Below are 22,887 nucleotides of genomic sequence, written 5' to 3'. Positions count from 1 at the left end.
TGAAAGGGAGGCAACAAGCAGACGGCTCTTACATGAGGGGCATGCAAGAAGTGGGGTCCCCTCGTCTTAACGAGGGCTTAACGAGAGTAACAGTGATGAATCACTGGGAACACTGATCAGGTGTCGTTTTAAGGGAACAGAAATCAGGGAACTGGTGATAAATCTGCAGCTGGTTGCTTCCATTCCCTTTAAATACAGTAGAGCTGCACCATGTTTGGCCAATTAAGGAAAGAAGCATTTGGTATTTTAGACCAGAGGCTCCTCACAGAGCTCGAGGTTCTTAACAGTGAAGAAGCAGAAAGAAAAGCCGATTTCAGGGAGTGTCGTCAAACTTCCCTCTCTTCCTGTCAGAGCAGCAGAGTCCTGACCAGCGTCTACGTCTGTTACCTACAGAAATGTAAACACAACCAGCTGACGCCTCCCGTGTTTCTACGTGTTCAGGACCCAGATACAAAGTGGTGAACAGTTCAAATCCCCTCGTCTCGACTCTTCATCCATCTGCAGCAACAGTTTTCATTACAGTTAAAACACTCGTTTCTCCAACACTGTCTTGATCTGGTTTGACCAGTAACTCATGGTTCCTGCTGTGAGCTGAAGAGCTCATTACCTCCTTTCCCATCGTTTGATGTTTAACATGTGTTTTAATCCAGTTTAGTTTGTGTAATAAATCGTTTTAAGCGTCACTCGGCGTTCATGTGAACATGTCACGAATCCAGGACTCAGGCTGCACATTTCTGTGTCTTTGTAAAGGTTCCTCTACGTCTAAAAACTGCTTCACTGATCAGACTACTTATAAATAAGACAGTTCTGATGAGTCGTGACTTTTCTTGCTCTGTGCTCTGCAGGTTAAACCGTCCAGTGCATCTGACCACGTTCTACACCTGTGTAAGACCAGTTGAACCAGTAACACAGTTTACACTGAACCAGAAAGTGATTACAAAAAGGTCTTTTGTGCTTCAGATCCTAAACATTAAAATAGGCTTCTGTTTAACTTGGAGTCGGGTTAAAGATCATACAAATGACTCAATCAGGAATCACAATAAGACAAGGACTAAATAATTATGACCCATGAGAATGAAACTATAGGAAAACCCAGTCCGACTCCTCTTATGTTTAATAAATCTGTAAATAAAACCCAGCACAGTGTATTTATGTTAAACTGAGACAGAAAAGACCTTTTTGTAATCACTTTCTGGTTCAGTGTAACTGTGTTACTGGTTCAACTGGTCTTACACAGGTGTAGAACGTGGTCAGATGCACTGGACGGTTTAACCTGCAGAGCACAGAGCAGGAAAAGTCACGACTCATCAGAACTGTCTTATTTATAAGTAGTCTGATCAGTGAAGCAGTTCCAGATACGATACGACGCCGGCACGTTTGGAAATTAAACTTCATTAAAACAGGCATCAAACATCAAATGGGACTAATCACAGTTACACTGAAATGTTTTCATGTGATTCTTCTACCTACGCTTTAAATACTGTAGTTAATACTGTAGTGAACTATGAACTCACCCCGTCTCTTTCCATCTTTATAATTTGGCCGTGAAAGTTACACTTTAAATGCCTTAAGGTTAATTCTTCGCCTCCTACGTCAAAGCTTAAGCGCATTTACAATAGAGCAGTAACAAAAAACCTAACACTGACAGTAGCAGGCACAATACAAATGTTTCTTCATATCAAATACATGTCATATATCCACAGAATACGATTAGAAAACTGTGCCCAACACAAACCAAAAGTTTCTACTCTAGCGGTTCTGTTTTTTTTTTGTTTTTTTTTAGCTCAGGTTGCACCTCCACCCCTACAGACGCTCGAGGTGCAGCACGTCAGGACTACATAAAGACAGCAGTGAGGTCTGAAAGCATCTTTTATCCTTGTTAACGAGACATTTGCTACTTTTCTTTTACCAGTTTCCTTCACGCAGCCGTCACCGAACCCCGAACTGTTCCTTCTGCCTTCACACGAACTTCCTTCATCTTTTATAGTTTTATCAAAAACAAACAAACAAACAAAAAAAAACACGAGGCGACTCCCGTTTACGGGCACAAACAAACGTCCTACAGGGGGTTTACAGTCAATGTGACGGGAAACCAGGTCTATGTGGTCAGATGTGTGGGACAAGAAAAGAATTCCTCTGCTCTGCTCGGTGCTTTAACTCTTACAGGGAAACGTACAAAAGGTAGAAATGAGATTAAAGACCAGAGAGAAATCAATTAGAATTTGGCCTACTTGTTAATCTTTTTTTTCTTTAAGACCTCTACTAGTAATGCCTCAAGAACAGTTTCAAAGGTTAGTGAAGTATGACGTGTGATGGGTAGATAAAAAAGTCCAGTGAAAGAAATGAGGAAGGCATCACAACTCCTCTACGTGGTCGTGTGGCTGAGGTGCAGGTGGAGCGGGTGCGTTCACAAGCCTTGCTTGGCCAGAGAGGCGGACACCTGGTCGGCCAGCGTGGACAGCTGCGGAGAGTCGGCCATGTTGATGCTGCCCGAGGAGGACACGGTGCTGAGCTGCTGGGGGGAATCTTCCAAAGAGACGATCTCAGCGCCGTGGTCGGTGCGGGCCTTGGCCGTCTCACGGAAGTTCAGTTTGTGGCTCTCGATCTGTGGACGGATCACAGGTGGGGGTCAAACACAGGACACACAGACACACACTCATACACTCACACACTCACACACACACCTGCTACTGTGGAGACCGGGCGTCCCGGCTCGAGTCCGAGACGTCTGATGAACATCATGAACTAAAACATGTCTGAGACCAGAATCCAGCAGCAGCACGTAACACACAGCTCACGAGTACTTACAGGAGTCCTCAATCTTTATGTGGGGGTTCGTCAAGATGGGGGTGTTGGGTGCTGAAGGGACAGTCTGTGGAGACTGAGGGGGGGTGACAGCAGGGGAGAGGATTGATGGGCTGCCTGAAGAGCTCCCCTCTGCTTCCTTCCCCTTCTCCCTCTGCAGAGGAGCCCCGGCAAAAGGAAATGATGAAGACATGCACCAAAAACAGACGCAACAGAAAATGCAACAAAACACATGATGATGAATTCTGAAACAGAACGAACGGGATTTAATGATGGGGGGTCAATTATGATCAACTGAAAATCAGCAAGATGGAGACGCAGAGAAAAGAATGAAATAAATAAATAATAAATAAATCAATCAGGGAAAGAACTGATGAGAAATGTTTTAATGAGGGTGTGAACGTCTGTCTCTGTGTGGAACCCTTGTTGTGTTTGAGCTTTTTAAACCTAAGATCAACGTGCTGAGTTCAAACACTTCACATTTTTAGAGAACCTGTTTCTGTTGGTGTTTGAGGAACTCGTCGAGCTGCTGACAGCGTTTCACCCACTAAGAAAAAACAACGAGCTGAAAAGAAGAAACTGTTTATCTGAACAGGATCAGCTGAAGAACAGCCGCTGAAGAACAGCCGCTGAAGAACAGCCGCTGAAGAACAGCCGCTGAAGAACAGCAGCCCAGCACGTTCTCCAGATGAGCAGCTGTCTTTACCTTTCTCAGTCCACCTCCAGGAACGTGTCCGATGTTGTCGAGAGAGCCGACCTTGGATTGGACTTTGAACTCCAGCTTCTCGTTTTTGATCTCGATATTTCCTCCACCTGATCACAAACACATCACACAGCACGACCGTTAGTGCCTTTACAACGTGAACTGATGTTTTCTGTCTTTTTCATTTCCATTCACAACATATTTAATGATATTTCACCTGGTTTATGATGAATGTTGGATTTGGAGCCACATTTAGAGGTGACGTTGCTCAGATCGATCTTTTTGTGGACGATCTGGACCTGAGAGCAGAAAGACACAGCTTCAGTTCAGAGGAACAAACAATATAGAAACCAGAGACACAGGTTCACATTGAACTTAGTAAAATGTCTTCACTGCACGGACGTGTTGTTTAAAGACTGTGCGTGAGAACGTGCACGGCACACGTTGATGCTGTAACATTAGTTTTAGTTTTCTAATTCAGGAACAAACTGTTAAACTACGTGAAGATATCAAAGTGTTATAAAATAAAACGCAGAGAAATGATTGAATTTCATGTTAAAACGTTTAATTTCACGTTAAATTGATCATTTTCTGTATTTTTCTGCACACTGTCCATGTCATCGGACATCAGAGCCGCGTTTCTCAGCCAGGCATTAAAATGCAAACTGAAGGTGACCTCATCTCAGCCTGTCCTGTCGTGGCCGTGTCCCCTCACACAAAGCGCTCAGTCTCAGCTGAGGTCATCGCACGACAACAGTTGGGTGGAGAGGACAGACGGCCTTTGTTGCTGAGTAGAGACTCCTTCTCCTGACTCTACTTTTCCATTTTTAATAGATTTTCTTTTTATATTTTGCAACTTGAAGCTCAGAACACGGTAAAGAATAAAAACATCCACATCACAGAGTCATGCGTGTTTGGTTTAGGGCCATTTTGGGTGGTGCACACTTCCACACACTGATCACAGATACAGATTCAACAGAGTTATCAAGCTTCCATTAGACCGTGAGCATTTCATAACGCTGTTAGCTGTGACAGTAGCTGCATTAAACCATGACCACTGCAGCTGGCAGAATGAAATGCTCATGGTTGTTTCTGAGTTACTGATAAAACTGTTAGGAGGAGGCGTTAGCGGGTCCGAGCAGTGGGAGGTCAGAGGGAAACGAACACAGACAGCAGGAGGTTTCATGCACTCCGACTTCCTGCTCCGCTGTGAAGATGCATTCAGTAGAAGCAAGGAGGGTTTTTGGCAACAGCTGGCAACCTGCCGCTCGCCACGTCCCTGATTCATCTACTCACATTTCCACCACCGGGTACATGTTTTATATTATCTTTGGAGCCACACCGGGACTGCACAGTGCTTAAGTCCAACTTCTTATCAACAATTTGTACCTGTAAGGTTCATATGTGGAGGAAAAAAGAGGAATTATTATCCTGGAGGGAGCAACAGCAGCCACGCTGTGAATGAGGACCACAGCTGCTCAAGGGAGTGAGATTTAACCCGGAGAGTCGGCTTATTAAGGACAGGAAATGTATTTTTAACAAGTGCTGGTCATGATCAGAACTGCAGGAGATCCCTTAGTTACTCACGTCACCCCCTCTGGGGGCACGTTCGACTGTTCCCCTGCATGTTACTGAGAGACAAACAGTGACTCCAGCTATGTTTCACATACAGTGCATGTAAAAAAAAATAAAAAAAAATGGAAATCACTAATTGTTGATTGTTGGATTTAACTTTTTCAGTAGTGAACCAGAAGCAGCTTTTCTATCTGTTCAATCTGAAATCAGAAAGAAACGGATCTTTACTGTCCGTCAGTGTCCACGTTTCTCACCTTGCCTCCACCAGGTGTGTGCTTTATGTTGTCTTTCGAGCCACAGCGAGCTTGGACGTTAGTCAGGTCCAGCTTCTTGTCAAGAATCTGCACCTGAGACAGTGAGAAAAGGAAAACGTAATGAATTCACTGCAGGAGAGGGATGAAAACTAACTTTGATTGATTTGACAGGTGAGATAAACAGATTCTCCTGCACAGTGTGAACTCTGAACAGAAACTATATAAATATCACAACAGGAGATCTTCTCAGGTTCAACACGTGACTGTCGCCTACACAAAATTAGAACAAAGACTTGATGCTAAAATAAACCTCACACAATTACATAACCACAAACCCAGTGCACACGTGTTCACACTGACAGCAAGTCACAACATCAAGAAGCGTATGAACAGAGGAGCTGGAGTTTAATTTAGCACCGGGAGCAGAAGTGATCCGACTGGCTGCACAATAAGACGTACAAGTGTTTGACTTTTCTTATTTGTGTATAACCCAAAGAGCTCAGTTTTACAGCCACATGTGTGTCTGTGTTTCCTTTTCTGGGGTCGTGTGACGGCTGGAGCTCTATATAAAAGACTAAATCTGGATCTTAATGTGGACCAGCCAGCAGAGACCGACCTTTCCACCTCCAGGCTGGTGTTTGATGTTGTCCGTGGAGCCGATCTTGGATCTAACGTTCTTCAGGTCCGGCATCGCAGCTGCGGCGGCCAAAGGAGCTGGTGGACGGCCCTTCAGCGAGCCCGGTGATTTGGGTGTAGAACGCACCACTGCAACCTTCTTCACTTTATTAGCCTCCGCGGCAGAAAGTGCCTGGCTGGAGGGAGACTTTGGAGTCCCGGGGCTGCTCTGTCCACTCGTGGCATCTGAAGAAATTGGAGACGTAACAGAGGCTTAAACATGTTGATGTGAAGGAATAAAGATAAATGATAAAGACCCACTGACAAATCAAACAGGAGCTAGGTGCTATCTTAGCGACAGGCTGACCGGACCAGACTGTGGTCATCCACTCTACTCGTTACCTTTTTCTTTTTTTGCAGTGGGAGGTTTCTTGTCATTCGCTGTATTATGAAAAATGAAAAGTCACTTTGAAACTTCCTGCAGAAATTATTCCTAAAAAATGAAATAAATCAAAAAGAATTCAAAGGAAATAAATGAACCACTGTCGTACCTGACTGAACGGCGGTTCTTGCAGGAGTTTTGGCTCCGGCCGTTTGAGCTTTTGCACCCTGAAAATTCACAAAGAAGGTTTTAGATGTTGTTTCCTTTTATTCAGTTCTGTTTTTATTTAAGCTTATTTACACCACACCACTCTAATCTAAAACTAATCAGTGATGAATGGACGAAGCTCTGTTTTGCGTTTATGACCCTGTTTCCACTCCGTTTTAAAAGCCGACATTTCTCCAGGTGAGTTTACCTGGAAGTGAATTATTAACAACTGGATTTCTTACTTGTTAGTTTGCTCCAGTTGTATTAAGAAGTTAAATCGTGACTCGATTTCACCAAAACAACCATGTTCTGCACTGACGCTCTATTTTCTTTAAACGTCAATATCTTAGACTTAGTTTATTAGAAAATGAATTCCAGACTCCCTGAAGTGACGGCTTTCAAAACAGGGATGACCTACACTTTGTCCTGTCCTTGAACGCAGCAAACCAGAGCTGCCTGTCACCCCATCATCTTAAAACCAAGTGTAAACAGCCTCATGAGCAAGAATGAAAATAAAACGGATGCAGGTTTGAGACCATTGGAACAACCTCCTCAGCTGTTATCTTCCTTTAAATTGAACGTGCGTCAACGAAATCCATCCGAACGTTTTAAAAAACCTGGAAGGATCTCAGGTCTTAACTCAGACCTGTACTTACTCCGGGCTGCTTCGGCCCTGTGCTGCTGGTTTTAACAGGGATCGAGCTGTGGCCGTTTCTGGAGGACGCCTGTGTTTTGTTGGATGCTCTTTTTAGGGAGGAGGTTGGTTTGGTGGCAGTTTGAGTCTTTTTCATGAAGAGAAAACGAAATGAATGAAAAACAAAAGTTCTGATGACAGTGAACATAAAACAAGGAAAAATGATGGAAGAGGTGGAAACATGTTAAAGGATCATTCTGGGTTATTTGGGTCTTATTAACCATGATTTCTCTCATGTGACACTACTCTCTCTAAAGGGACACTGTGAAAAATGAAAGTTGATCTAAATGATTTGTGTTTTATTTGAAAACCTCTGTGGTCAACAAGACTCCAGAAATAATGAAATGCTGGGATTAATATTTAGTGTACAGCAGTACAACTATGGAAAATATGGACAAAACTAAAAAAATCAGACCCAATATGTAATAAACCAGACTTCACCTCTAACAACACAGATGGTAAAACAAGTGACAACGTTTAATAATGTTCTGTCTCGTACCTTCTCTGCAGAGCCATTGTCCATCTTTGCTTGAGCTACAAAAAGGAGACAGACACATTTTAACAGTGTGATAATTCAGAATTGACCATTTCGCTTGTGTGTGAGCTTCTTTACATTCACATGGCAAAAGAAAGTGGAACTGGTGTTGCAGGGTGTGCAACATGCAGCGTGACGCATAATATACACAGACTGTATGTGGAAACCAAAGAGTGGCTTCAGGCTGCAAAGCCAGCAGAGTGAGCAGAGATGAAGACATGGAACTAAAAGTTAAAGTGGGGAGGGAGGACGACAAGCTTCTTCTCGGGTCAAAGTTCACGTCCATAGAAACTATTTGGGAGGAGAGTGCTGCATAACAACAGTTGAAGCTGCGTTGGAAATCAAAGAAGTGGAAGGAGGCAACTAAAGAGGACGGCAAACAGACCTTTGAAAACAGCAACCGGCACCAAAGACTTTCTGGCTGCGGTGCTTTGGGGGGGTGTTTTCTGGAGCTCAGTGGCCCCGGTGTTGTGAGCCACACTGCTCCTCATCTCTGAGTCATTAGAAATGTCAGGCTGTGAATGGACGTCACTGTGTAACGATGAGTCACAGCTGCCGTTTTCAGCCGCTGTGCCACGTGACAGTGTGGTGTGAAGGCTCTCCTTCTTAGAAATGTTCCTACTTAAGTCCGCTGAATGATGATCAAAGCTAGATTGCGACAGACTCTGGGTTTGAGTCTGTTGTGTTTCTAGAGTCTTATTGTTGCTCTCAGAGTCGCTGCAGGACTTCGAAGCTGCGCCGTCAGTAGGTCGTCCATCTTTTGTTTGCCCACAGTCGAGCTCCTCTCCTCGAGCTTGATGAAACCCAAAGCTTCTGTCTCCAATGGATGTCAGGTCTTCCAAGGCTGTGCTCCGCACTAAAGACGCAGCAGTCAGGCACTCCGAGGCATCGAGGCTGATCGCCCTCTGAGAGTCTGCAGCTCCAGCCCACTCTGGACTGCCCCCGCCGGCCTGCACATCCCCTCTAACGTCTGACCTGCAGCTGAGGTCTTCAGAGGCCCATAAAGAGTCAGTTAGCCTCTTCCCACCGTCTCCAACCACATCATTTCCTCGATCCTGGGAGCAGGAAGCTCCATCCATAGCAGGCTTTGACCGGTCGCCTGCAAACGTGAACTCACTGCGGACTCCAGGAGCAGGTTTTTGTTAATTTGTTTGGAAAGCAGATGACATTCACAGCACTTGTTTGTCATCTCCCCATCAAAATAAAACCATAAAACATGGGAACTACAAAAATAAAATAGTTCACAAAGAAAATGTGACAATGCAAAACCCATAAAGTGAGAGATGAACAGTGGTAGAGAAAGAAAATACACGAACATGAAGGAGATGGATGTGAATGCATCACACTGGGGTGACGGACACATGATGCATTCACTGAACATCATAAATCACAGATTGGTAAAATATGCTGTTTCATTAAAAAACAAAAAGACTAAAATATGAAATAAAATCTGCTTCTGACAGAAAATGATGTAAAAAACTTGCAGTGATTAAGCAAAAGTTCATACAGACTATAGAAAGTGTACGTAAACAGTACGAGTCTGGAGTGTGTCACCTGAATAGTTAATGACTTTTACCATGTTTAATCAAATTCCAATAATTAATTTATCATTTACATCATAGATAAATAAAAACATTAATTAATTATACTAAAACAAAAACAGCTATGGTTTTGCTATTAAATAAATTAATGAACATTCAAATGATCAAATTTTATATTGACTTCTAAATTATTATAGTTAAACGATGTAAAGGTTTATAATTATCCAGGAGCAGAAGCAGCAACTCGGTATAATAAATGTGTGTGGAATAGATTCATTTCTGTCTCCTGCTGTAAATAAATACAGTCTAAGTGAAATCAATAAACCATAAAGCAGCTCACCTGTTGAAGCTGATCCTCCTGCTGCTGATTGAACATGAGACAGATGGAAAAACATGAGAGCACAGTTAGTAATGAGTTCCTGTCATTCATGGGCGATTAATACACTTACTGCAAAGAAATCAATACAAAGCAAACAGGTTGTTGTTTAGTGCAGGAAGCCGACGGCAAAAGAAACGGCTACAAATAAATATAGATGTTAAAAACATCAGGAGAAATGTATAAATGCAGAGCGGGCGGGTTACAACAAGGCGTGTGTTGCAGCAGCACCACAGCTTTATTCTACAACATTTATTCTAACATTTCCCATCATGGAAGCAGGAATCTGTTCGATCAACAGATCACAGGAGCCTTAAATCTGCCTGTGGTCTGGCTTTTAATTCTGAAACAGCCCAAAATAAAAAGGATGTTTGTCTCACACGGCCGCTGATGATGAGGTTTTAGTTCTGAAAGAAGCAGAGAAGCAACAAAAACACAAGACAGAGGCGCAAAGAAAGAAGCCAAAGGTGAAACCAACCCAGCTCGTTCAGAAAGGAAGAGAGGATTTAAAAATCAGAACGTCAGCAGGATGTTGTCAGGAAACTGAAACAGTTTGACATTTGGGAAAATGGATTTTTCCTTCTGTTGATGAGAGTTCGATGATAAAACTGGTTCTAAATGAGCCAGTTAGTGTGGAAACAGGGGGCGCTGCTGCCTCAACCTTGACATTTACACCTTGTTCTTTTTGGTTTATTAGACGTTTTGCACAGATAATTTGTGATTACAGGAGTTTTCATGAAGTTACTGGACAAGACGAAGAGATTTCAATCTGATTTAACCAAGAAATCATCTGAGAAGTGACCTTTGAACTAGTACTCAGACAACACAAGGCCTTTAATGACTCGAGTTCTATGTTGCAATAGTTACTTTTCACCATTTCCTGATGTTTTTTGACCAAACTGTTGATTAATTAACTGAGAAATTAATTGAACTGAACTGATTTTCTACCCTGTTTCCAGGCTTTATGCTAAGCTAACCTGCTGCAGGCTGCAGCTTCACAAGTGTCAAACTTATTTCCCAAAGTGTCACATTATGTTTAAAGATGCCAGGAACACAAACGGAGAGTAGAAGCAGCTGAAAGAGGCAGGAGGAGTACCGAGCTGCCCCTGGTCTTCACGTGAGCTGCTCTCCATTTCTGAGAGCCCAGAAACTCCTTCAACGCCGCCTTTTTCTGCAGAAGCCTCTGCTGTGGGATAAATAGACGTCAGTCAGAACAGGGGAACTGTTAAACCCTGAAGTTACCGCTTCACGTTTACTCAGCTCCATCTGCTCCTGACAGCTGTGGGATCTCTCACGTTCGTGCAGCAGCAGCTCTTTAACAGATCGAGGAGCCTCTTTACTACAATGACACCTCACGTCACTTTGTGTAGTCGTCAAACATGCTTCACCCGACTGGAGGGGGGCGGTTGGGGCCCCTTCTTACAGCCACACCACTGTTTTCCACGTCAGTCTGCGGCTTGTGAAGAGGTGACTCGACATGCTCTCTGGTAACGGGCTCTTATCCCCGAACTACACCAGTAGTGTTTGTCATTTTAGAGGAGCCAGGAGAACCCTAACTCACTGGATAAATTCAAAACTCAGACTAAACAACAGTGATGAAGAGATGATCGTGAAGATGTGGTTAAAACGAGCTACACAGGTTACATGTTGTAACCCCAGCTCTGTGAGTCCTGATATACAAATTCTTTGGTGCTTTCTGTGTTTTACACGTGTAGAAGCCAAAAATAGAGCTGAAGTGTAAAAATACGCTTCAGCACAAAGTAGCTGCTCAGGAGGCCAAAAATATCAAATATAATACTGTATTTCTTGAATTCCCATAATAATGTGCATCTATTGGTGTTTCCTTAATTTGCTGGTTCATGCGCTGCATTAAACACTCAATTTTAGGTTATATCACTCATTTATATATATTTATATAAATCTGCAGAGCTGAAAAAGAACCAGTCACGCCACAACATTATGTCAGTAGTTGCTCTAAACTAACTTCACACTAGTTCTACACTTTCCGAAGCCACAGTCTCTACACATCTACGCCGTCTACTCCAACAGATCGATGACATACTCACTCTGTGTCTCAGCGGCGTTAACCTCTGACTCTGTGCGCTGCTTCCTGCTCGCGTGCGAGATGATGGAGAGCGGAAACGGGGAGAACGACTGCACTAGTGAGGGCTGCAAACTGGGGAAAGCTAGGCTACGCACTAATTAGCCATGTGGTTGATCGGGACAAGCAGGAACAAAACACATTGCTGAAACTGAAACTGACACTGATTATTATCTACAACCTGAATTATTGTCCTCGTCACTGATCAGCTGTTCTCCTATTAATAATGCTTCAGTCATTTTCTTTAAAGGATGTTGTCTGTGCAGCCTGATCAGTCTCAGGGGTCAGACCCAGATGCCTGGACTACAGAGCACAGTGCAGCTGCAGTCGGGCACTGGGGGCCAGTCAAGAGTGTCTTGTATCCATTTTATAAAGAGGAACTAGAACAAAGCACAGTAGGAACTCTGGGTCCTGGTCCTGGTCTCTGGCTCCACAGAGACTACAGTGACTCAGAAGACACCGTGTAAATACTTCTCTTTGGGATCATTTTAGTTCTGGGATTAAAGATCGAACATGAAGCCTCAGTGACATATTTTATTACCCAACATAACACAAAAACATTTAGAATTTAAAATTATAATATAATATTGTAATTTTCATGTTTCGTGTTCTCACATGAGGGAATATTCCATTTGGTTCCAGTGAGGGGTGGAACAACATGACGCAAACCACACACTGTGGTAAAAACTTTATAATTAAATTAATTATTTTTAAGTTCTTTTTACAAACAGGGGAAGCAGTAACGTATGGATCACTGCATGGTGGGATGAAAACGATGAATCTATGGCCTCCGCATCACTACATCTCAACCTAACTGAGCACAAACTGGACAGTTTGCTTCCTATAGAGGGAGGAACCTGACGTCCATCCCTCCTGGAGAGTTTGAACGTTTAATGAAAAGGAGCAGTGGGAGGTTTGCAGGTTTCTATTCATCACCCATCTGTAGCTGCAGCTGTGTCTGACCCACACATCACTCATTAGTCGTTATGTCACCTCCCTGGCATGTTCAGTGTAACTGAGTTGACCTCAGGAAGCTCTTTTCCTGTCTACATTTCTCGTGCCTGACCTTTCATTTTGGCGTCTCCAGGGCTTCTCTGTCCCACCTGGACCCCATTCTCCTGGTGGCGCTGGTCGTTGATGCTCATGTTGGCTAAGGAGGAGCTCACAGCGTCTCCAGAACTGTAGCTGTTCAAGGCGTTGTTCATGTACTCCATTGCCAAGCGCAGGTCAGGCTACAGAGGAGCAAAACCCAAAGCAGGTCACGTCAGACTGTCCAGGATGGGTCTCAGTACTGGTTTTAAACATAGGACAGGTTCTAAATGTAAATGCACGCCTGTATTTTAAGGATTAAATTTAATGATGCCGCACTTCATGGTCTTCCGGCGTGCAGAGCTCAGTCTGACCGTCCAACGTAAACAGACACTGTCTAAAAACCAGTTATTTATACATCCTGACGTGGGGTCGCTGCTTCATGTTACAGCTACACTGACAAAAATAGTCCCTCTGGCTCATGTGCACAGTGTCCTCACCGTGATGAGTCGCACCTCCTAAACAACCTCTGACCTGAACAACCACTGACCGACTCCGTCACAGGAAAAAAACATTCAGCATGTGCAGCCCCCGTATCATTTGAGCACACAATAAGCAGTTAGATACCAAACACTACAAACACTGCACCACAGGAAATAAAGCTCACCGTCCTGACATGATCTCTCAACCAGAGACATGTGCGATGCATCAAATCTCATAAAAAGAGGATTACATCTCAGATTAAACCCAAGCCTCTGGTTACATCAATAGTTTTCACTTGGAATCATATTTTTTTGCCCTTTTACACAATCACTCATCACACAAATCAAGCTGCTCAGAGCTTATGGATTAATCACTCTCACTGTCCAAACTGCTGATTCTACAGCTTCTGATCTGCATTTTCACCCTCATGCCAGATTAAGCAGAACCTCAGTGAGACTAAAGCCCGCAGTGACCTGAGGGCGGCTGTATGAGACACTGGAAGCAATGAAACTGTTTCCTGGGACATTTCCTGGTTTTCTGTATAAATTACTACTGAACAGTTTACACAAAATATTTCTGAACCAATTTAAGCAGAAAACAGGGAAACTTTTCTTTTTTTATTGAGGAGAAACGCTGTCGTCGCCTCTCGTTAAGTGAGACTCTCAGCACAGTCGGACAGTGGTGCAGAGATGTAACAGCACCTGATGCAACCGTCTGTTTTCAGGCAGTAACATCTAAACGGTTGCTGTTGTTCCTCCACCCTATGAGACCTGCTGTAAATGCACACTTGGCTCAGCTATGTGACCTTCCCTCTGAACCTTCATATCTCCCGACCTTGACTGTTTGAACAAACTGCACGAACGGGACAGAGCAACAACCAGAGAAGGTGACAGAACACTATGGATCAAAACAAGCTCAGTCTGTGAGGAGGTTTTTACACCTCGGTGTGTAGATTAGTCAGATCTTCTCCGTCTGAGCCAGAGAGCTCTGTTGTTGACATAAGAATGAGCTGCACTATTGCACCGATGTTCCTTTATTAGTATGAACACACACTGTTTAGTTTTAACCCAACCCCACATCCTGCTGCAGTAAATACTCACTATATAAAGCAACAAACGTGAATTAATCCGCTGCTAAAATAGTCCTGGAAGTGAGAACGTATCGATGTGGACTAATGTGTTGGTGATTTTAGTCTTTTTTCTGTGACAGGAAAATGACAAATAGGCACAAACCAACATTTAAAGGGAGGAGTTCCTAACAAGTATAATACAAATGGCTGAGTGACGTTTGAGTGTCCCATAGAAAATCGAATGAATAGCCTCAGTCCTCCCGCACAAAACTCCCATTGTAGCATCACACATGACAGAATCTCGACAACAAGAAAGCTGCACCCTCGCCAACGAAGACAGTTCCTCCGAGAGGTCGTTCACTCTACATCCGGGAGCTGAGACCGTTACAGAGCAAACAAACTGTTTGACTCATAGGAACCGGATCAGCTGATAAGCGTATGTGCAGAGGTCTGAATTAGGTTTCAAGTTTTTATTTGTATAAAAACACTGGTTCTTCACTCAGGGGGTGTTGCAGACATGCAGGAACCCAAATTTCACCTGCTGCAGAAAAGAAACATGACAGCAAGGTCTGCTGATGCAGCTTGTTCCCTCTCCGGGGCGTGTGAAAATGTAACCTTGGCCCAGGCCCCCGGCTCTGCAAAGGAGCCCGGTCAACAGAGATGTTGACACAGCTCCAGGAGCATGCAGCGAGACATGCAGTCGGAGGAAGTGGACAAAACGCCATAGACGCCAAGATGCTGAGTTGGATTATGAGAAATAAAGGAGCCAGAGTTTTTAGATGAATCATTCCAGACACTGATAATCGTGTGGTTTCGACTTCTCTTGGTCCCAAACAAACAGTAACTGTGCCTGGATTTGAGTAAAGTCTTAGTGTTTGTTAAATACGGATTTAAACTCACTGAAAACTCGTCCTCATCTTCTGGGGGGGTTGATACAAACATCCAGAATCCAGTTAAATATTCATTCATTCAATTGGGCCATGATTCACTTCTGGAAAACTCATTATGTCAGAAATGTTAGAGAATAATTTGATTTAATGAACTCAAACCTTGATGATTTGCGTTTTCTTCAGTATTTCCAGCTAAACTCTCTACGACACTGGTTTCACTGGTGCAGATGATAAACGATGACGGAAATGCAGCCTCAGCTCTGCAGAGAGCTTTCAGAGAGGATGTTGTATGTGGACCGCAGACTCTACTAACAGGCTACTGTATAGAAGCAAGAGACTTTAAATCAACTCTTAAGTGTCTGAGGAGAAAAGTCGATGTGAAGAGTAGAAACAGGAACGATTCAAGATACAAGTCAATTCATTTTACTTCTCAGGTTCTGACGGTCGATATTCAGCATTTTATTACATCATCACTTCATTTGAGATGATTAAATTTGTATTATCATCAGTTTCTGCCGGATTTGACTGATCGTTTCACTTTTAATGCATTATTGAATTAACGCGTTTGATTGGTCGAACGAAACGCGCAGTGTGAAGACGTCATGTGAGGTTCAACGAACTGCGATGAGCCGTTGTCACGACCAACCAGAGACTCCTGGATCGACTGGAAACAGATTAATCAGGGCAGAGAATGTGAAAGACTTAAATGTGTTTAAATTGTTGGAAAACTGAAAACACAGAAGAACATTTAATCATTTTTGCTCAATAAATAAAAAAACTCATTTCCTGTCATTTCATTCAAGGATTCATCTTCTAATTGTTTCAGTGTAAAACAGATCAAATCTAAACCAAAGGCGTTTGTCTGACGCCGTGTACACTCCTGCCTGCTCACCAGCGCTGCTTGTAGCTCAGCTGAGAGACGAGGATGCTGCTCTCATGCTCGACTGCCTCTGTATCTCTGACCTACTTTCCCCATCCTAGCCTCTCTCTCTGTTCTCATCCAGCCTCCAGCAGCCTCACACTGACTCTACCTTGCTAATGTGGGCGCAGCCCTGCAGCGTCTGGGCTGAAGGTGGAGCCCGTTTCCATTTTACCCTCCACTTAATGGCTGCAGGGGGAAAAAAGCGCATCTTGCAGGGCCGGTCTGCACATGGCCTCCTGCTCAGCATCGTGTACACTTCTCCACCTTTGTTTTCATACGTCCACATGTCGACATGTCGACATGTCGCATCCTGCTGTCTTTCCACACATCCTCCTTTCAGTTTCAACTCAGCGAAACCTCTTCAAACACGTTACATAATCAACACTAGACTTGCAGTTCCAGTTTGCAGAGGAGTGGAGAGAGGACGACACACGCAGCAAATCTGGGAGCCAAAATGTGAGGAGTTCTTCTCGTAGAGTTAAGTAATCAGACGCACCAGCTGCTGCATGTTTCAGTATGTACACAAGACCTGGAGCTACACAATCTGATCTGACACTCACTGTTTTACTGGTGCAATGAGCCAAAGTCCTCTGTCAGCATGGTGCCAATTAAGTCTGTACAAAACCACAGCTTAGAGCCTGCTGGTGAGTTTGTTCTTCTCTTTAACAATCAGAGGCTGACGTCTCCACTGTGTCTTTTGGCAGACTTCACCTATCTGTCAGGTTTCTCTTGTCTTCTTTACTGTACAAAAGAATTAATACACACATAAAAAAGAAATGTTACGCTGGAGGACACGATTTGGTTTTACAAAGCTGTACAAGCTGCTGCGAAGAATAATGGAGCGTAGTTCTAAAATAAACTAAAAGTAGGACGACAGAAGAAGCAATTAGGGTTGAAGCGGTCTCTCTTATTGTTTATTAATTATTTTCTACTATGAAAAAGAATCATCACAAACCAAAATCTAATCTAATTTGTTTCATTAACCAATAAATGTTTCATTTACAATCAAATCAAACTGAAGAAAAGAAAACTGTAAATAGTTAAGTTATCAAATAACCACTTCATTAGAAAGCAGAAAGCTCATCTGATTTACTTATATAAAAGCTGCAGTTGTAGAGAAGTCATTTCAGAGCTGCTGGTTTTGCCAGACTAAGCTCCTCTGGCAGGTCCGTCCTACATGAGGCCGATGGATGCGGTCACTTTTGGACACAGGCCCACATGAAGCAATAGGCTGTCAGTCTGTGCTAAATGGAGCACTCAGAGCGGCTTCATTTCATAACGCTGACGCTGGAGGTGATGAATCAACGAAGTCAGCAGCCAAATTCAGAGGAGCAGGACAACGAGGCTGCATCTCCGAGGACATAACCCCACATCACTCCGGTTGGAGCAGGCTGCAGGTTGAAGGTTGCTGATTTCCTGCTGCCAATATCAGATTTGTTCAAACCCGTCTCAGCTCCACAGACAAACAAGGCAAAATGTCGGTCGTCCCCTCTGAGGAGCTCGTAGGCGACAGAATAGCAAAGAGCATCAGATGAAAGGTGGAGACGTTTCCTGCTGCACCACCCATTGAGCAATTCCCATGAAATTCACCAGAGGTGCTCGGGGGCCCTCGGTGCACGTGCACCCTACATTTAGTTGGAATGAACAGGTGCATTTAAGAGTTGTGTAACGTGCATGTCACCGACCACACCTACTCAGCTCTGATAACTTATCATACTGTCTCCAAACACTGAAGCCACTGTGCACATTAAGAAATCTGAATCCATCCTTCAGTTGAACTCGTTCTTTAGAGGAGACGAGTCCATGTGAGACCTCTGTGTGCACCAGTACAGGGCTCTGGTAACCACCAAACACAAACTATGACAACAACAACAGAATGACACTGAGATGTCTTTCATTCCTTTCAGCAGATCATCTGGCCAGTTGAAATGGCTTCCAGCTGCAGTTACAGAGGACAACATGACCGCCCCCCCCTCCGCCTCATGTAGCACAAATGACTGTAAGGAGGGAGCTCAAGACACCCGTGAGGATGGGAAAGAGGTGTGTCCGTGGCAGAGAACAGAGAGCAGAGACTCCCCTTCCAATAAATCCAGTCAGTCCACCAGACCACAGCCACAATCATGCACATGCAAACAATACATCAAGCTGTGCTGCTTTCATCTGGTTTCTAAAAGGATTTCGTGCACCTCCAGTGGATCAGACTGTGTCCACTGACCCTGGGCGGATTACTGAAGAGCCCATATGTGTCAGATAAGCAGCCTGGTTCACTGCCCGACTGTGTGACAGCGGAGAGGCTGCGCTGCTGTGCGGACACTCCACTGTTGAGCACATGAAAAATGGGCTTGGCATTTGCGCACAGGCGCCGCATCACTCCGATTCCCAACAGCCTCTACTCTGTAATTGATGTAGGAAAATGAAGTCACAGCAAAGACGCGCGGACGCAAACGAACAGCAGGGAGCCTGAAAATATACATTAATAATCAAAGGCTGCATTTGTGAGGCACATGCAGCGATGCTGGAAGGGATTCAGGCCTCTCAGATGCAAGAAAGAAACGAAAGCTCCAGAATAACGGGGAGGGGGAAGCAGCCACACGTTCCCCACTCACCCTGCGCTCAAATCAGTCGACACAAAGAAAAGAAGTGCAGGTCGCAAGGAAACCACAGTAAACACACAACAGACATGGCATCGCATTGTTGTCTCCCTGTGATCCTTAAATAATGAGATTATTTACAGGCTATTGTGGCGGATTAGTCTCATTACTGCGCGCAAGGACAACATCCGAGCAGGAGCTGCGCCGGCCGGAGGAGGATGGAGACATTTTAGTTTTACTGGGAATCAGGAGAAAACATGCACTGTGCTGTGTTTGCGGGGAGCTGACTGCTCCCACACGACTGAGGCGACGATGGCTGCAAAGCAAACACGTCTCTGTGTTTGTTGTAGACCAGATTCAGAGTCGGATTAAAAAAAAAAAAAAAAAACGCAAACAGGCGAAATACGCAGCAGCAGCAGGATCTGAGGCCACAGATGACGGTAGAATAAAGGGTTCTCCGTGCATGTGCGTGATATTTCTGTACATGTACCGCGCAGAGGCCCAACCTCTCCCACCTCATGCAAAAAATATTAAGTGACAAGACGAATGCCGATGGAGAGAAACGACGCAGCGTCTGTGTCGCACGTCGCCGCTCGCTCGCATGTTTCTGTGTAATTACAGTGACATTAAAATAGTCGAATAACAGGAGAACTGCGGGGTTTTCTTACCTGAGTGCAGACAGCGGTGTTGTCTCTTCAGCGGCAGTCGCTCACCGGGCGCACACAGCCTCTCGTCGCAGTGCAGCCTGAGGCCGGAGGGGGGCGCAGCGGAGCTGTCCTGAAATGCAACCTGTGCGCGCTCAGTGCATCAGAGTCAAAGAGGTGCAGACACCAGCTCAGCTCCTTGACATGACACTCATAACCCTACATGCACTGTGCCACTGAGCTCCACTAAGACCTCATTTAACAGATTCAAACTCACTGATTTCATGGACCAGCTTCAGGATTTCCAACATCAAGACTGTGAAGAAGATCCTTCCCCAAGTCACCAGACTGTCTACATATAATAATGCATGTAAATACAAGCTTCAATCGAATTAAATAAATGTTAAATAGCTTTAGTTTCCTCAAAATGTGCAGCGTGTCAAACAAGCAGCGAGTGTGTGCGACTGACCTGAAGCTACAGTAACAGAGCAGTGTGGTCGGCACACAAAGCTCCAGTCTTGGCACATGAAACCGTGGAGGCCTGCTGGACGAACACTGCACCCTTGTGTCCCTCGTCCTTCACCGGCCTCTCACTGTCACACGCTGGGCGCCAACTTTTACACTAAGTCGAGAAACTATTCAGCAGAAAGCAGCAGTGGACTGACGGTCAGAGCTGTTTGGAGACGTTTAGTCCCCCCCCCCCACCGTCTCTGCTTCCTCTTTTACATTTAGTCATTTGTCTCCAAAAGTGACTTACAAGTGAGATACAAGGCTCAGAGTAAAGGCAGGGTTAGTGTAGGGAGGTCTTGCTAAAGACCCCTACTGGACGTGGACCACAGCCCTTTATCCTTTTGGAAACCTGCCCCAGAGAACAGCTGCCACTAGCTGAGTTTATCCTGTGGTGGGACTCAAAACCTCTTTACACACCTTTTAAATCCTCAGGTGGTCGACGTCTGTTTGCTGCTGGAGCCAAGTCAGTGACATTTGAGTCCTCTCTCTGTTACAGAGTGTAGTCGAGCTAAAAGAAGCGGGTTTCATGTATAAGGATGAGAGGGTTATCTTAGTTTAAAGATGAGAAGCAGCCGAGTAGGAAAATTCAGCTGTTTACTGTCAGTTTGGTTTAATAAAGGATGGAGAAGCCCAGTGTCTCCTTCCAAAAGGTCGAAGTTGATAACACTTCTAAACACTTCTGCACAAACAGTGTTCAAATGGATGGAAGTGAGGGTAGAAATGTTTTAATGTATGTGAAAATTACATTTCACTGCTATTTGTTTGTAATATTTACTAAAAAGATTTAATACAAACTGGTTCCACTGACAGCTGCAGTACAATTAATGTTTAATTAGGGAGTTGGTACAGATTAAAATAAAATAAATCGTAGTTATAAGTAGTTAAACTGAAACACACGACGATTGGGAAACGTGAGAAAGTGTAAGAAGATAGAAAAATGATAAAAGACAACAACAAATTATAATTAATTAGACCAACAGCTGAAGACTACACTACACTAAGAGAAGGTTCTGGTCGTGCTGTGTCATAAAGTGAACACAGATCAGTCCGACTGTCTGCAGCTGGATGATTTATTGGTACTGAAAGAACATTTTCTTCTTCTGTGTCTCTGTTTAGAAACCAGCGACAAACATTTTCTGCTGTTGATAATTACATCCAGGACCATGAGCGTCATGTTTACTCTCAGTTAGACACTCGCTGTGTTCTCAGCTCTATGAAGACAGTGGATCAGATCAGCACCGACTGAACAACAAACTCCACACGTGTGAGTTCCTGAAATTCCAATGAAGTCGTCGAGCATGAAAGTTAAACTGGATCCAGTTTCACATTTGGAGCCACTGATCAGCCTCAAACAGTTTTTTAATCTTATTAACGTGTGCAGATCCTGGTTCCACATGTGGTGAACTGAAGTTTAACAAACACTAGAGGGAGACAGTCACTAATAACACACACCTCTCTTTATGTGTACAGCACCAAACACAAGTCGTCTCAAGGAGTTTTACAGTGATGAAGGTCTGAGACCTTACAAATATAACTGGATACAGAATTATATAGAAACCCAACAACCTCACTGAGCAGCACCAGAGGAAACACTACCTTTAGAGGAAGAAACCTCCAACAGAACCAGGCTCAGGGTCGGGGGCCATCTAGAACAGCAGCCAGCAGAAACACTGGACCAAGAGGGAGGATACCTGCAGAGGAGAACAGAGAGGGAGACAGAGAGGAGGAAACAACTACAGGAGAGAGAAGACACAAAGTTAATGACATGAAATGAATTAGAATGGATAGAGGAGAGAGGAGAGGAGCTCAGTGGATCAGTAGACGTCCCCCAGCAGACTAACCTATATCAGCATAACTAAGAGATGGTTCAGAGTCACCTGATCCATCTCTAACTATAAGATTTATAGTCCAGTCTAGTCTTAAATGTAGAGAGGGTCTCTGCCTCCAGAAGTCGTGGATGCAGTGTGATGAGTTGTGCGGCCCCCTGCTGGAGAAAGAAGCGTTTCACTTTACACAGTGTGTGTAAATAAAGTAGATGTAGGTTGTGTGTGTGTGTGTGTGTGTGTGTGTGTGTGTGTGTGTGTGTGTGCGTGCGTGTGTGTGTGTGTGTGTGTGTGTGTGTGTGTGTGTGTGTGCGTGCGTGTGTGTGTGTGTGTGTGTGTGTGTGTTTGCTCTCTTCCTCCTCCTTAAAGGTTTTTCAGCATCACTTTGATGGATGTTACCAACATGGAAGAAGCAGCTCTGGTTCACATTTCTTTGATGTTTGAAGTGAAGCAGAAATCCTCAAAGATAACTCAGTGTTACTTGAGGGTAAGAATGTGATTAGACATCATGTCTTCAAGGTCCAGATTTATCTACAGGCAGGTAAACAGGACTAAACACAAAGTTCCACAGAAAGAGAGAAACAATTCATTAAAGAAGCACGAACAGGTCAATTAAAATCCGTGACATCATCTGATTATAATCTGATAACGTCTGTTAGCTACTTTTAAACAAACAACACCTCATCAAACAGCTCAGATCCGGGTCTGACGGAGGGTCCGGGTCCAGGTCCAGGTCCGGGTCCAGGTCCGGGTCCGGGTCCGGGTCCGGGTCCGGGTCCGCTGACAGGTGCACTAACACAGGTAAACTCCATCCGCTGCGTCAGGGTTTAATCTTCCGCCATGCGCACCTGACTGAATCTGATTGGATGTTATCATCACGTGTCTCTTAATGAACCAATCAGTGTAAAGTAACCTGTGACAGAGCGGAGCCAATAGAAGCGCGACCTGGCTGCATCTCATTACAGCTCTGACTGGATTTTAAAGACACCTGGATCCAGCACGGACAGTTTTTACATTTTTAAATAGAAGTTAATGATAAATCGACGATTAATCATCAGTTTTTAGAGTTTTCTTCTGATTATTTATTTATTTATTAGTGGATTATAAAAAGTTCATCTGCAACAGTAACTGAACTGGA

The 22,887-nt window shown here is 44.2% G+C and overlaps 1 protein-coding gene across 17 annotated transcripts; it reads right to left on the bottom strand.

The window, feature by feature from the left end:
* Positions 1-1,772: 1,772 nt before the first annotated feature.
* Positions 1,773-21,658, bottom strand: LOC113156777 (microtubule-associated protein tau-like). Of its 17 annotated transcripts, none has more exons than XM_026352089.1 (14): positions 19,886-21,658; positions 19,441-19,768; positions 12,855-13,020; positions 10,784-10,873; positions 9,652-9,675; positions 7,735-7,769; positions 7,198-7,323; positions 6,504-6,561; positions 6,355-6,393; positions 5,954-6,198; positions 5,338-5,430; positions 3,726-3,807; positions 3,512-3,618; positions 1,773-2,605 (listed from the first exon to the last, which is right to left on the bottom strand). In XM_026352089.1, exons 3-14 carry the CDS (start codon positions 13,000-13,002, stop codon positions 2,408-2,410), a joined length of 1,245 nt encoding a protein of 414 aa, XP_026207874.1. In that variant the 5' UTR covers positions 13,003-13,020; positions 19,441-19,768; positions 19,886-21,658; the 3' UTR covers positions 1,773-2,407. The 17 variants fall into 17 exon arrangements, with proteins under 17 accessions (XP_026207874.1, XP_026207875.1, XP_026207876.1 ...); XM_026352090.1 differs by having other exon boundaries at positions 19,441-19,549; positions 21,523-21,658; XM_026352091.1 differs by having other exon boundaries at positions 9,652-9,672; positions 19,441-21,658.
* Positions 21,659-22,887: the final 1,229 nt, after the last annotated feature.

This window comes from Anabas testudineus, chromosome 19 (genome assembly GCF_900324465.2).
Source record: "Anabas testudineus chromosome 19, fAnaTes1.2, whole genome shotgun sequence".
NCBI lineage: Eukaryota > Metazoa > Chordata > Actinopteri > Anabantiformes > Anabantidae > Anabas > Anabas testudineus.
The sequence above is the reverse complement of the archived record's forward strand: the minus strand, read 5'-3'. Positions and strand labels throughout refer to the sequence as shown.

Coding starts and splice junctions, on each gene's coding strand:
- LOC113156777 (XM_026352084.1), bottom strand. CDS start 8,849: ATGGATGGAGCTTCCTGCTCCCAGGATCGAGGAAATGATGTGGTTGGA. Junction 6,562..7,197: donor CAGGGCCGAAGCAGCCCGGA/GTAAGTACAGGT, acceptor GTGAATTTTCAG/GGTGCAAAAGCTCAAACGGC. Junction 6,394..6,503: donor AAGAACCGCCGTTCAGTCAG/GTACGACAGTGG, acceptor TTCATAATACAG/CGAATGACAAGAAACCTCCC.